The 15,217-nt window shown below is 44.8% G+C and overlaps 1 protein-coding gene across 3 annotated transcripts in view; it reads left to right on the top strand.

The window, feature by feature from the left end:
* The window catches only part of LOC109300662 (MORC family CW-type zinc finger protein 4-like), a 23,540-nt gene extending 9,458 nt beyond the window's left edge, over nt 1-14,082 (top strand). For 2 of the 3 annotated variants that reach the window (XM_019521411.1, XM_019521413.1), the window contains 10 exons: nt 454-573; nt 1,004-1,095; nt 3,330-3,428; nt 3,854-3,982; nt 5,629-5,706; nt 6,153-6,213; nt 7,877-8,067; nt 11,865-12,591; nt 12,798-13,090; nt 13,860-14,082. In XM_019521411.1, the coding sequence (XP_019376956.1) occupies nt 454-573; nt 1,004-1,095; nt 3,330-3,428; nt 3,854-3,982; nt 5,629-5,706; nt 6,153-6,213; nt 7,877-8,067; nt 11,865-12,591; nt 12,798-13,090; nt 13,860-14,013 (1,944 nt within the window). In that variant the 3' untranslated portion in view covers nt 14,014-14,082. The remainder of the gene's footprint in view (nt 1-453; nt 574-1,003; nt 1,096-3,329; nt 3,429-3,853; nt 3,983-5,628; nt 5,707-6,152; nt 6,214-7,876; nt 8,068-11,864; nt 12,592-12,797; nt 13,091-13,859) is intronic. The other variant, XM_019521412.1, reaches the window with a different exon arrangement.
* Nucleotides 14,083-15,217: the final 1,135 nt, after the last annotated feature.

Here is a 15,217-nt window from a genome sequence, read left to right as displayed (position 1 = left end):
ATCTCTTACAACTGTAATATATATAACAATAACTGTGATCTATAACTATAATCTCTTAAAATAAATTCTGCACCCCTTTGAGAGAACTGAGTATGTTTTAACCTGGTTGTCCAATTTGCTTATATCAGTCTGTTAAATCAGATGGATTGCAGTTGTGGTTATCCAACACTTCCGGCTGTGTATACAGGGCCTCTCTCCCTAGGGAACCAAGGCTTAGCTTAGTCTTCTAGCTAAAGAGGAAAATGTGTTGCTTTAGGAATGCAGCATCTACTCCACATACCATTCATTGTGAAATTATGAAATGAAAAACTTGGATGGCTTACCTTTTGGTCATCCTTTACTTTGTTCTTATCCCTTCTGCCAACATCCTTCCTACAAAGCACCTCATTCTTTTCCCCTCTTCTCTCCTATCAAGCTTGCTGTCTGTTTCTCCTTTGACAAGGTTTTTCTCAGAATAAAAGAGTGAAGATTACCTTTGGGTTCAACTGCAAAAATAAAAGCCACTGTGGGATCATGATGTACCACAACAACCGACTTATCAAGTCCTATGAGAAGGTTGGCTGCCAGATGAAGGTGAGTGGTCAATGCTTTCCCTGTGTGCCTCAGAAATGAGGAAGGGGGATGAACATACGGCTTCATGCAAAGTGACCCTTGAATAGAACGTTTCTTCTGGGTTCCCTGGGGTTCCAGAGTTTCTCTAGCCTTTGTGTAGGAGGAATTGAACCTGGAAACGTAGTATCTGAGGCCCTCTCGTGACAAGCAATTTTAGTATGCATAGCTTCGTTTTGATGCTGGCCTAGATTTGATAGCCATTTGCATCAAGGCACATGTGCCCCCTCCCTAGTACAGAAATCAGTGTAGAGTATAGGATTATGTTGCCTTGGTTCCTTTGTTGCAAAGGAGGTGAGAACCATTCTTCCAGAGATGCTAGGTTTTTTTACCATGATAAGCAGAATGTCTGAAACAATTGTTTCCTTCTCTTCTTTTTTGGCTGTTGGTGTAGGGAGATGCTGTGGGAGTAATCGGGGTGATTGAGTGCAACTTTCTTAAACCAGCACACAACAAACAGGACTTTGAAGAAAACAAGGAATACCGGTAAGGGGGCTCTGCAGCTGTTGCATGAGTAGGCTTTAAGTATGAAGTAGCTCTTGGTTGGCTCATCTTCCTTCTCTGATGCCCTTGCCATAAAATGCCTGAAATTTGGAAAGGCCATGGTCTCCTGAGGTGAGAGAGCACAATCTCCATGTTCACCCAGCTCTGGCTTTAGTGCATGTCTTCCTAGAACATAGTCTGTTCTATGTCCGTTTGCTGAACACAGCAAAGCAGTGTTGCCAAAACTATGAGAACCCGAATTTCATCACAGGAAAATTAAGTTCAACTATGTCCCCATTGAGTCTTCTCTTTGCAGTTTCACAGAAGTTTAGGGCTGTAAGGGACCTTGTGAAATCATTGGGTCCAGCCCCCCTGCTCTGGGCAGGAGCAGCAAGCAGGAGCTTGTACTGCCACTCTTTTATGCCCACCCTCTCTCAGTTATGTGTGTAATTGGGCACCCCCATCTTGTTGGTATATGCTACCTTGTAGGAACAAACGTTTTAGAAACGGATGTGAGTGTAGAATCTAGAAGAGGATCAGCAGGGAGTGAGGATGAGCACAGCAGGACCATAAAATTGATTTTTGCTGTGCTGCTAGATGCTGCTCTTAAATTAGTGCAGATATCTACCAGCAGTAATGTTGTATTCACAGAGGCCCCTTATCTCAGCAGGAAGTGAGAGCTCAGAGGTGAGGTATTTGTGGACTTTTTTTTGGTTTAACAGTTTTTAGCTTCCCCTCCCCCTGCCAAACTGTTTGTTAATTCATCAGTCAGACGTATCTTCCTGAGGCACCTTGGGTCTGGGCTGCAGCCAGATTGAGTTGTTCAACCAACACTCAGTGTTATCAATGGAAAGGGTGGATTATGGGTAGAAGGGAGTCCCCTAAGGACTAAGAAAATTAGAGAAGACTGTGTGTCCTCAAATGTTGCTCACAATGTCATGGCAGAACAACAGAAACAGACCTTACTAACTTGGGACAGCTTCAGTGATCTGATCATTGCCGAAATTTGGTTTCTTTCTGGATTGCTCTGCTGGGACAGCCCTCTGATTTTCTCTGATCTTTTGGTTGGTATGATCTAACATTTAATACTCTGACATGCAAAATGAATAGAATTTTTACAGAAGCATCTAGAGCCCTTATTCAGTGTTCAGAAAGGGATCTTTCCTTCATGGGAGAAGGAAAAAGCTACCCGTGGCTGCTCCATTCTCTCCCCTTTGGAACAGGTACCAAAATCCTTCATGCTTGAGTTTGTACCAAATTTGGTACAAGTTCATTGCTGTCCTGAGTCTCAGAGGGTACTTCTAATTGTATATGTTAATCAGTAGCTGGATGGGACATTTCATTAGACCATAAGGGTAAATAACTTTGGCTAAGGGACCCTCTTTGGGTGGTGGGGAAGGAGGAGGAGAAATTCTCCCATATTTTTGATAGGGTTGGCTGGATTAGCTAAACCAGTGAGGGACAGTCTTTTTCATAGGTGTGCCACAAATTAAGCTCTGTACCTTCCTAGAGTAACAATTTGGATCTACCCATGTCAGATCTGCTGCTTTGCTTTGTTTTGCTGGCCCCTTTCCTCAATCTGCTATGTGCCACGCGTAGAGGGTGGCTGTGCCTCTTTTGGCATCTGTGCCATAGGTTGGCCACCCCTGAGCTAAACCTTAGTTTTAAAATGGTGCTACAAAACCACTTGGTAAGGGCTATCATGTATGAGTTGCCATCCTTGGCCCCATTGTGTAAATTCATACTACTGATAAACTTTTGGGGTCATAAATTAGTGACTCCCTATGTATGTCCTGACTACTTGATCCAAGAGGAAGCTTTGATCACCTGGTTCTGAAGGCAAGTGCATTTCTTAGTATACAGGGTGTTCTGTTCCTGTGAAAGGTTCATAGACAGCTTGAAGCAGCAAACTGCTGACCCAAGGGATCTTGAGTTTAGGAGTCTTATGTACTGTAAACACTTTGATATGGTTCTGAAGTGTGGGATGAATGATATACCGGGTTAAATCCTGGCACAATATAAGCTGTGTTCTAAAATCCAGGTAAGCCCAACAGTAGCAAGCTTGTCACGTTTTTGGGTCCTCATCATCATGGGATGTGGGTGTCTCTGGCAAGGGTGGCAAAAGACAAAGGCTGGTAGTAAGGGAGGTCTGTTGCTTTACACTTCTTAGCTGTGTTACCTGGTGAGAGAGACAGCAGGATTTGCCTGGGTTTTCACTCTTCTCTTTTTCCCACTAGACGGACAATTACTGCCCTGGGACAGAAACTCAATCTTTACTGGAAAGCGAAGATGGCCCAGATGAACTTGGGAACTTCAGATGCATCCAGCATGATAGCGTGAGGACAAGTCTTACAGTAGTCTAATCTCATAGTGCAGCATTAAGAGCAGTGGGTCTTTCATCTGTAGAGACAGGGGAGAGGGTTTAGTGGGTTGATCTTCACTTTTAATTGGGAGATCTCATGACAGGCCATCCATGTAGTAAGTTTGGTAGTTTCAAACCAGTCCACTGCTTATGGGTGGGGATGGACAGAGCAGGTAATGAAAGGGATGTTCCTGATGAGTGCTCAGGGGAATTGACAGGTATCTGGAGGGTAATGTGGTCTTCCCAGCTAGAATATAAGGTGTCTCAGCAGAACTTTCTGTTGGTGTTCAGGTGCTAATGCTGTCCAGCCTTTCCCAATACACTAGGGATGAAATGCAGCAGGCCCTCAATCCTTTTCTCTCCATCTAGGCCATTTCAGCTGTGTGTCACTTTTTGCAGAGAGAGGCCAGATCAGACATGGGTGCAGTGTGAGGAGTGCTTGAAATGGAGGAAGCTGCCTGACAAAATAGATCAGTCATCGTTACCAGAGAAGTGGTTTTGTTACCTCCATCCCCACCCCAAGTACAAGTAAGGAGCTTGCCTGTTCCAGTCCTTGGGAGACCTTTCTCCCTATCACTCCATACCCTTTGAGTACAAATACATGTCATGCCCACTTTTGCTGGCTTTCATTCTCCCCCTCATGTGGATGTGCATGTACCTTAAAATGTAGAAGCCCCTCTGGTCAGGTTCATATCTGGACTTCTACACTTTTCCCTTGGAAAATAAAGTTATAGATCTAAAACAAAAAACTCACCTGAAACACAGGTACCTAACTGTGCTAGCTCTCATCTAAGTGCTTTCCTTCTGTCTGCTGCATCCTTTGTATCTCTGGTTATACTTTGAAGCATTGCTTAAGTGCTTACATTGTTTAGTTGTTGCTTGTACCTTCCTTCTCTCCCCACCTTTTGGGCTAGAAAAAGTGGCCTTTTAAATTAAAGCAAGCAACCAGGAGCGATTGGAACGCCTTCAAATATTCTGAGGTAAATTAATAATGAAGTAGCTCAGCTGCTAATAACCATGCCGTCTATTGTTCAACAGTGGTGAAGAGCAGGAGAATTGAAATTGTATCTTACTTTAGCCTTCTTTTATGATGATTATGTGAATTTTATACCATAGAGCTTTGCTTTCCAACTAGGTAAACTGGCTAAAACAGCTATTAGAGAGGTGATATTTTATCACCTTTCTAAGCATAATGTTATTGGACTAGCCAATGGGATTTTACCGAAGGACGCTCCCCTGCAATCTAAAAGAATTCGTGAGCAGAATCAGTTTTAACAAGTGATTCTATCTTACCTAATAACATTTGGATTTCCAGAAAGCATCTGATAAATTCTTCATTGGAGGATATTAAGGAAACTAATTATGAGGTGAGAGGGTAAGTAGGATTGGGGGACTGTTCAATATACTACAAATTTTGTCATCTGGAAGAAAGTTGCTGGTAATATTTATTTCTCCAGTTGACACATTGATTGTGAGTATTTTAAAGGGGCCTACTTCGTCTGCCTTGGTACATGATTGCTTAGTTGAAAGTCATTGTAGACCACATCAGAGTAAAGCCCATTAAAAGGAACGATTAGGATTACTTTTACATACCAATGGTTTCTAAATTAACGGTAACTACTCGGGGAGAAAGACTTAATATCATTATGGACAGTTCAAGGAAAACTTCTGCTCACTGCAGTTGTGGTTTTCAGAAAACAAAAAACCAAACCCACCAAGATGCTGTTTGTAAGATGCTTTTAAAAATGTGTGTATGGGGGGAAGGGAGGGGAGGGGTATAAAAAAAAATTACCCTGGATTATTAGGAAGCCAGTGGACTACTTTGCTTGGCACACCTCTTAAAAAGGGGCATAGAAAGTTAAATAAATGTATTGGATACCTGACATACTTCTTTAGGACATGAGATTAAATTGAATAGGACCACGTAGTTCAGAGAAGAGCTGTGACTTAAGATATGTAGTCTAGTGAATAGTACCAAGGTGGTTTTTTGAGCACGACTCTTTATGATATAGGGACCACGGAATGCTCCATCAAATGTAAGAATGATAAAGCAACTATATATTATATGCTACGTGGTTAATCTAGGGAAGTCTGGGAGAGTCTAAAAATGTTGGGAATTTGTAGAGAACAACTATTGTAGCATCCTCAGGCACAATGAACTGATCTCATTGCAGAAGCTGCTTAGCACCTGAGGAACAGGAGCTCAGCGATGAGGAGATGAATCCCAGCTATGACAGAAAGTTCAGGAAACAGTTAAGTATGTACATGTTTCCTCCTGCATGTCAGGCAGGAGCAGCAAGGAGGCAGCAAACAAGTTCTCTCATCACATTTTTTTGTTTTTACACATCCTACTGGTAGGCAGTGATGAGACTAAGGAAGCAGCAGTACCTCTCTGACTCAAAGTGGTGCAGGTGACCTGTGCCAGTGTTTCAAGGTGGCTGGTGGGTTTCCATCAACCATGTCCCCTTTTGTTTCCCTCCCCCACTCTTAAATTCTGTCCCTCTGAGATTAGATGCCTGTAATTAGCCCAAACTATTTGCTTGTTCAACTCATGTAGGTGGTATGACTACTGCTGTGGCAGTGAGCTTGCTTCACACTAAGAGGAATCTGTGCACTTCCTAACAGTTTCTCCTGGCTAGTTCCTGATGAGTATTATAGCGAGGGAAAACTCAATGTTTTCTTCCTCTTCATTATTCAGAGATCAGCCCTCAGACAGGAAGCAGAGAAGATCATCATCTTTAGAAAACCTGGAGCACCAGGTGAGAAGAGAGAGAGAGTGCAGAAGGCTTTGTGTTTTGGAGATGGTTCAGAGAGCAGGGAATCCTATTGTGTGCTGCTGGGGATGGCAGCATCTCTGCTCAGTCCCTTTATTGTTCTCATTTCTGCCATCTGTTGTGGGAGGAGATGACACAAGGATCAAAAAGCATTGGATGAAACGAGAAGAAAATTTATCGATGTACAGCTTGGAGATACAAACACCAGAGCAACACTGACATCAGATGTTAACAATGTGACAGGGCTCAGGACATCTACAACCCCCGTGCACCACTCTTTGCCCCAAATCCTGCCTTGTCAAAGGGGCTTGATTTTAACCCCCTCAGTAGACGAGGGCCTGGTATCCTGGGGTTGCAGGGCTGGTTTTGTTTGGCCCTCTTCCCCACTTCCAGGCTTACTGGTTATGTAAAGACTGATGTTTTGAATTTTCAGGAGCACTGTCTTTCGGACATGGCTGCCCAGGATGGGTTCTCCAGGCAGCTCTGGATGTTGCAGCATGTGATCAGGTTGGCCGTCCTTTAGGGGCAGTTCCCTCCCAATAATCACCATGGTATTAAAACATCTTCCTGCGGCCCTCCATTCCCAGCTTAGTCTTTTTGCATGCTCTTTTTCTAAAGGTACCTTCATGTCGCATGCTAGACTAGCCTTTCCTGATCCATTGGGAGGGACAAACCTGGCGAGGACAGGGGAACTTCTCACCCCCACCTTCTCTTTTCCTTGGGAGGTGACTCCCAATAAACATGCCTATCCCAAAGTACGTAAGTAGATGAGGCTTGATCACTGTACAAGGCATTCAGTCTGTTTTGAGCCTAGGAAGTCTTTGGGTAGTTACTCTGTCCTCACTCATGTTTGTTATCTCTTCTTGCAATAGTGGCATCAGTTCCTCTGCTGTCCCCTTATTCATTCATGTTTCTTTCATGACATGGTCATCCCACCATATTGCCAGATGCATGTCTGTTTGTGTATGTGTAGAAAGAAAGTCAGTTTGTCTCTTGCATGTGTCCCTGTGTAACAAGCATGGAAGTTCTCTTAAAGTGCTAGGAAGTACCTCATATCCTGGCTTCAAGAAGCTAAAGCACCATCCCCCAAACTGAGAGAACCAAACTCTGTCATCCCTAAACAGTAACTAGTCCCACCTGTTAAATTGACAGTGGGGGAGGAAGGAGAGAGGAATTCTCTTTTAGGTCACTGACTGTGAAGCTGTTTGGTTCAGTCCTTGGCTGATAATGGCAAGAAAGACCAGATTCAAGATCCAGCTAGCAGAGCCCTCTGAAATGGTCACCACTAGGGGGAGATTCAGGGTCATGCACTGGTGTGTGCGTGTTGGTGAATGGGGAAGGATCTGGTGTGTGCGTGTTGGTGAATGGGGAAGGATCTCTAATTGCTGGGGGGGGTGTGGAATGGGGAAGGAGCTCTAATTGCTAGAGGCAATGGGGATTTCTTTTCAGTTGGCTGAACCTTAAGCATGGGAACCACTGAGGGGACCTGGTATAATCCCTGACTAGTGAGACCTGCTGAGAAGGGGGCTCAAGTTGAATCATCAAGTGGCCTCCTCTGTTGCTTTCAGTTTGGTTAAATATCTGTGTCCAAAACTGCAACTGTCTTGTGAGAGAAGGCCTTGGTCTTAGGATGTTCCCTTCCTTCCAGGTGTCATCCCCTGCTTCAGAGCCCTCTCCTGCTGAGAATGACCGTATCATAAGTTCTGTGAAACAGGAGCCTGAGGAAGAGGCCACTGATGGGATTGCTGGCTCTAACACGCCTCCACCTGCTCTGGAAAAGTTCAGTTCTGTGCATTGGACCATTGGGCCACTAAAGCGAAACATGTTGCAAACTGGAGGGTAGGTGGTAGGGTGCAAATTGCTGCGCTCTTGTCAGTTATGCATCTTCTCTGACTCTGGGGCCGAGCCTGCTTGCTCCTGGAGAGGAAGAGCATGGGATGGAGTGGGAAAGGGTGAACTGAGAATCTGATCAAAACGGGTGTCTGTTGGAGCCAGCAGATTTGCCTCTGTTCCTCTGCATGTCTTTTTAACTAGATGTTCGGAACAGTTCAGCTGCTCTACTGCTTTGCCGGCATTGAAATAGGAACATGCAGGACTGATAAATGAATTCTACAGTTCTCTGTTTTAATTGTGGCTCCAACCAGTGTTACTGTATTCCCTGTCAAACTGTCAGTGCTGTTCTCTTAGAGCAGCACTCGCTGGTTCCCAGGTGGGACATTGGTGGAAGAGATGTATGGCAGCAGTGTGTGCAAGGAGTTTGCTTATTTCCCTACTGGGTACCTGTACTAGGCACATCTCTGCTTCTCTAGCTTCTCCCCAGTAGTATCCATACAGCCCACCCTTAACTGCTAAAAGGCCAAAAGTTGGAATGTTGCTGTCAAACATGTTGCAAGGTGTGTGGGTGGTTGTGTTTTAGATGTTTGTTTTTTAGTTTATAAGCAGACAAGGTTCTTTAGGTAAATGTGATATCTTTTATTGGACCAACTAAATTTTGGCACATGAATTGATCCTTGACCTTTTAAACTTCAGACAAGGAGAGAAGAGCAGTGAGAATAGTGGAAGGGTCACCTTTATGTACAGTCAGCCTTGAGCTGAATTTCTGTTGGATGTCCTTTGTGCTATGCTAGTTGATTCTCTGCCATTTCCTTGGGTTAGGGGAATGCACTTCCTATCATCAGATTGAGATAGGAAATTCAGCAAAACCTATGAAGTCGCCTCTCGTAAGAAGCCAGGTTCTAGCTGAGGAATCCAGTCCATTTCTGGTAACTGACAGGTGGACAGTTCTTTTTGGCCAAGAGAAGCTTCTTGGGGAAATATGAATTACACTCTGGGTTTTTAGGTGTGTTTTTTCCCTTCCTGTATCTTGTCCTGGTGTTGCCTGCATCATACTGGTAGTCAGTCAGTGAACTGAAGTTTACATTCATTTGAGTGATGTAGTATACCACTCTATCCACTTGGTGGTGCAGTTTGTCCACATTTCTGTAAGACTGCCTGGGGAGAAGAGCATTTTGTGGTGGTCACTTGTTTGCTTTCCTAGTTAAATGATAGCTGATCAGTGAAGTATTGGTAATTAACATGCAGCTATCTTATTGCCAACTTCTAATTCAACCCTGAAGGAACTTGGAAATATGGGATGCCTCTTCTCCATCTGAAATAATCGCTGTAGTTGCCTCTGCAGATGGGAGAGAGGTGTGCAGGAGAATCTCGGTATTAAAACACATTTTGTGCTATGAAAAGCTTGAGAACTTCTAGAGTAGATGGTGAAACCTGCTGATGGACTAGATGGTGATAGTAACATTAGACCCCTCATTTCCTAAAGACTTTGCTAGGCAGCATGGGAATAGGGGGAATACTTAGTTTGCCAAGCAAACAGGGTGTTTTTAAGCCTCCCTCAGAGGCATTGGGTGCTGGCTACAGCTAAGGCTGGGAGCTTTGAGTGAGGTGTGCCAACATTCCTGGCTAGGTCTTGTTCCTCCTCTCAGGGTCAGACTGATTGCCATATTTGGGGGTTAGGAAGGAATTTTACTCCATGGTCAGATTGGTATGGACTGTGGGGGTTTTTGCATTCCTCTGTAGCAGGGGACATGGCCCTCTACCCAGGATCTTGAGCACATATTAAGAACACTTCATAGAAGCAGGACATTGACTGCTGTGGTTCCCCTATTTTACCTGTGGCAAGTTAGGGTGTTATGTCTGTGTTGTCAGGGTTGATAGTAGTCTTACGTAGAGTTTAGATTATGGATTGTCCTGCCTCAGGCAGGGAGTTAACTAAAATGACCTCTGGAGGTCCCTTCTTGCTTTACATTTCTCTGACTCTCAATTTCTATGATTTCTGGGCTGAAAGTAAAGGCTAACTTTTGAGTGACAGAGTACCACAAAATTCAGGAAGGCAGAATGGAATGAACCAGACTGGAGTTTGGTCAGGACAGTGGTCTCTTACTCGAAAGGAATGTCAAAGTCACAGTGTTTGTTATCCATACAGAAGAAGAGACAATAATGCCCTAGCTGAGTTGTATTTAGCCTGGTGGAAGTTGGATCAAACACTGGCAAGGACTTGTGATAAAGTAACAGGCTTAGAGGAGTAGTCCACAGAGCTGCTTCTGTCCTGGTACTGCAACATCCTCCTGTTCCTCTCCATTTCCACCATCTAAACTCTGGTCCATGTCCCAGTGTCATTTTGCTTCAGCTATGAAAGCTGCTGCTTGTCTCCTCCCTGAACTCTTGACTTGCTGCACTGATGCACAGACTTTTCAAAATGCTGCCATCTCTGACCATGTCTCGTGTCTTTGCGACAGATCTCATCACTGGCTTCCCTTTGCTTTCAAGGCTCAGCATGACACTTGGTCCCTGTCTATCTCTCTCTTTCTTACCTCTGCCTTCTATTTGGAGTTCTTTCTTTGAGCTAGTGTACCAGTATTTCACTTTTGTTTCTACCTGCTCTTTTCAGAGGCTTTGAGCTCAGTGCTTTTCTTGCAAGATCTGCGAAAAGATAGGATTGGAGATCCTTAATATCCTACAGTTAACAAATCTTAGTGAATCTGAGTGCTTTGGTCTCTCACCTTCTCTGTCCTTCATTTGTTGGCTGCCAGGCTGGCACTGTACAAACTACAATGAAAACTACATGAGAGATCACCTCCACAGTGTGAAAAGTTTTGTTTGTTCATGGATCTGTCAGGAGCCTTTGCATGTGTACCTGTCATATCAGTTTGGATGACTGGTGGGAACTGGACTGAGTCTCTGGGGTTAAGAATGAGTTTGCATCCAAATGCAAACCTCTGACAAATTAGACTTAAAGAGGGTAGCAAACACTCCAGGAGAAAGTTTTGCATCTGATCCTACCTGGAAGGATCTGGAGCGGTATGGCACTGAAGCAATGAGAGAGCCCTGGTTTAAAAAAACAACAAAAAGAAAAGAATGTGGAGTCTAACACTTGGAACAAAAGTAAACAGCTCAAAGATCAGATAAAAGGGACATAGACAAGCAACCATTCCTCTCGTGGTAGATGAGCAGTGTATTTTTCCAGGTAGAAGCTGTGTTCTGGTTTCAGTTGGTGTGGGTGGGAGTCAGCCATCCAACTCCCTGGTTTGTATGGATTACATTTGGGATTGGGTATTTTAAGAGGGCTGTTTCCTGTTTCTTAAATTGATGTTATATTAAAAACAAACAAACAAAAGACCTTTCCATTCTAGGACCCTGGGGGAATGCATTCTAGTGGGTTGAGTTTGGGGAGGAGCAGGGGCCTGAGACTTGAGCTCCAGTCCCAACTCTACTGCTGATTCTGGCTTTGGCAGGTTCCTTGCGTGTAAAATGAGGATCACGACAGGATCTCAGGGTTGTGGTTCAGTGTGAAGATTCTTTAGCATCTGTATAGTGCTTTAAAAGTAAAGCTTACCACTAACATGGCACTAGGACAACCTACAGCAGCACCAGTATCCAGTATTTCTGTGGGACCTCTCTATCCTCCTAATGCACCTGACCTGTGTGGAGAGGAAAAAGGAGAGGGATGTTGATCCCAACCACTGTAGGCGATCAGAATTACCCCACAAAGTACTAGCTTGCTCAGTATGATGGGGTAGCAGCATATTGCTGCTGTGCAGGAGTGTTCAAGCTGGCTGACTTACTCTTCTCTTTCACAGCAAGCACAAGCTGTCTGTGGAAGAAGAGCTGCTGGAAAAGCGGAGACGATACCAGGAACAGATTGAATCTTCCCCCCCAGATCTTACTAGTCCCAGTCCCCCCATTTCTCCTCTTCAAAAGGTTTCCACTAAAGCAAAACAAGATGACTGCTACAAGTCCAACATCAAGGGGGATGTGAGTGTGACTGAGAGCATGTGCCCCTGCCTTTCCAGAGACCAGGAGGATGTATCCAGTGGCACCAGCGATGTTGGGAATCTCTGCCCCAATGACAGATCTCCAGCACCTGACAGTCCCGTAGCAGGTGTTAAAAAGGAAATGGCTGTTGTTCAGGGGGACCTGCAAGAGCAAATGCCAAACTTAGTAGCAGAAAGCCAGGCAGCAGGTGGAAGTGTTTGTGTAAATATGTATGGTAGCATGGGGGAAATGGACAAGAGGCCCTTTGTGGCTGTTGTGGGCATTTCAAAGACTGCTGCAGAAAGTGGAGCTCCCATTCAGCTGATCCCTTTGGTGTGGGAAGAGAGACTTGACAGACCAAAGGCTGAGGAAAAGGCTTTGAACTCCAATGATCCTCCCCCTGAAGGGGACAGAGATAGAGGAGATTTACAGGAATTGACAACTGTGGATCAGAAAGACACAGTGAAGCAGCAAGAACTGAGAAGAGCTGTGGAGAATGTCTCGGTGGTACTAAAGAGTGTCTCAGCTGAACGGGATTTGCTCCAGTACAAGGTAACTTTACCTCCAGGCTGTGAGTTCCAGTAGGGCAGGTAAGTCCCAACAGGGAATTGGATGGGGAGGATAAATTCCCACTTCTTACCTTCTGCTGTGAGGGAGGTAATGGTTGGGCTTCCTTCTGTACTCCACCTGGTTATCTGCTTTCACTTTGTCACTTGCATGCTGTCTATGTATCTTCACTTCCTGTTTCTTTAACTCAGGTGGAGAAACTGGAGCAGGAGAAGTGCAACCTAAGGGCAGACTTACTAAAAAGCCGACAAGAATTAGCATCCCTCAGAGCCCAGGATACTGAAGGCTTATACTGGAGCAAGAAACACATGGGTTACCGTCAGGCTGAGCTCCAGGAGCTGAAAGCAGAACTGGAGAGGACCACAGAGGAGAAGACTGAGCTAAAGGAGAGACTCAGGGAGGCGGAGATGCACCTGGAAGTGCTGAAGGAGGTGCATGTTTCCTCCAGGAGTCCAGAAAGGGGAGACTCGAAAAGGTTAGAAATGTGAGTTAACCTGTGGATGATATCAAGGTGACCATGGGGGAGAATGTGGATTGATATTATCTAGGAAAATGGCTTCTAGGAGTGCCTAAAGTTGAGGACCTGAAGATACTGTGTGAGTGACAGTGGATCAAAATGTAAGGGTTCATATGTTGTACAGGGCAGGGGATTACTGAATCCAAGAAACTGCCCAGGCTGGATGGGCAGCTCACACAGAGTCCCTTTTTCCCGTTCTGGGTTCTGTTCTGCAGGACATTGACGGTACAGATCATTCCTATTTCATTTACGCAATATTGGCTGCTTTAAGGAGAGGAGACTATGTCATGAGAGAGAAATGCCGTGTAGGTACCAAACTCTTCTGCAAGCATGGGACCCTCCATTTTCATGATGATCTGACCTGTTGGTCAGGCCTGTATTTTGATAAAACCTGTGTTCAGGGAAAAAACCTAATTTTTTGGGTTTCTTCCGAGACATGGACCCTCGGTGTGGAAAGTGTATACTCTTGCCCCATGTTCTGGAGTAAATGGCTGTGTTGAGAGGAAGGTTGACAGGAAGCTTATTGCAGAGCTGGCACCAGAGTTGCATCTGCCTTATTTCTGGTGCTGTATGTTGGCCCCCAGAACCTCCTCTCAGATCATTCCCAGGGCAACACTGTCTTTGGGATGGAGCTGAGAACCCCAGCTAAGGGAATTTGTTTTAGGAAAAAGGAGTTGTATTGGCACCAGTGCTTGTGTCTCTGATGTCTGTCTCTTGGCTTTGCTTTCACCTACAGCACTATGGAGAAGCTTAAGAACTTGCGTCTGAACATCACTCGGCTCCTCTCGCTAGTACTCCCTCACCTGGAGCTGCAGGATATTAACTTCGAGTCAGATCAAGTGGATGAGATCTTGCAGACTGTGCTGGAGACAAACCGCATGTCAGAGTAGCTCATCCTACACACTGCCATTGTGCCTTTTTGTACAGCAGCTTTAATAAACCCAGAATTTCTGTTCCCACTCTGGATCTTCCCTTCATTTTAGTAACAGTGAGGGCTTCCTTTTTCATTTCCTCCTTATGGCTCTGTAGGCTTTATAGCAGGAATTTCTGGAGATCAAATTTCACCCTCCTCGTATACTAGACAGACTATTTTATTTTATTTAAAACTGCTTTGGGGATTTACTAGCTGATTTCTGGAAAGTCTTGTTTCTGGATGGCTGTTCTGTCTTACACATTGCATTGTTTGTGGTAAATAATGGCAGGAGACCAGATTCCCTGAACTAATTTTATCTTTCCAAGTTGCTATGGGGACACCTGGTGACACAATGGCATTGTCCTGGTGTTAGTTTCACTGAAGAGTTTTGGAACCGTGTTGATTTAATGATTTGATTCTTTCAGCAGATGGTGCTTTGTGTAAGACCCACCTATTTGCCCAAACTGTCCTTTACGTACATCTCATGTATTCCTCCTTATCCTCACATCCATGAAAGAGACAGCTTCAAAACCTGCCTTGTGTTATTTCTTACCCTCTTGGATTTGTTGTTGTCATTGTTTTTTAGCAAGAAATACAGACACTGTTTTGGTGAATGTTAGTACCCAGAGAGGCGTCTTGCAGTTACAAGCCCTTTAAAAATATACAATTATTTTCCTACTTAGAAACAAATTCTTCTATTCTGGTAAAAGAGAAGGACATCCTCACATGTAGTAAGAGGTAATTGGCCAGGCATAACATTGCTGCTTTGACTTGATTTAGATCATGGGCTAGTTTATCCCTCAGAAAGCATTTGTCCAGTGCGCCCGTCTAGTTTAATATAGGCGCTCTGTAGTGGCCTTGGAGTGCACGCCCAGTCCAGGCCTCAGGGCATGTCCCCGAGACTTGGGTGTTGGACTGCATTCTACCCCAAGGGAGGCCCTGACACTTGCCTGCCATGACTTGATTTTTTGTTCAGTAGTAGCAGGACTCTCCCTCATGGAAACTCGCAGACTGGGCACTGCCCCTTGCAGGCGTTCTTGGAGCTCCACCTTCCCTACACCCCAGCCATACTCCAGCTTTCAGAACGACCAGGTGATGGGTCACCAGATTGCTTCTTTGATGTCCACTCCTGCTCTGGCTCCCTCTTGCCCGTCCCTCAGTATCTGTCTTCACCCCAGGTG

This window comes from Gavialis gangeticus, unplaced genomic scaffold (genome assembly GCF_001723915.1).
Source record: "Gavialis gangeticus isolate Ggan-Ray unplaced genomic scaffold, GavGan_comp1, whole genome shotgun sequence".
NCBI classification, from domain to species: Eukaryota; Metazoa; Chordata; order Crocodylia; family Gavialidae; genus Gavialis; species Gavialis gangeticus.
Note: the sequence above shows the minus strand (reverse complement) of the source record. Positions and strands in the feature narration are given on the sequence as shown.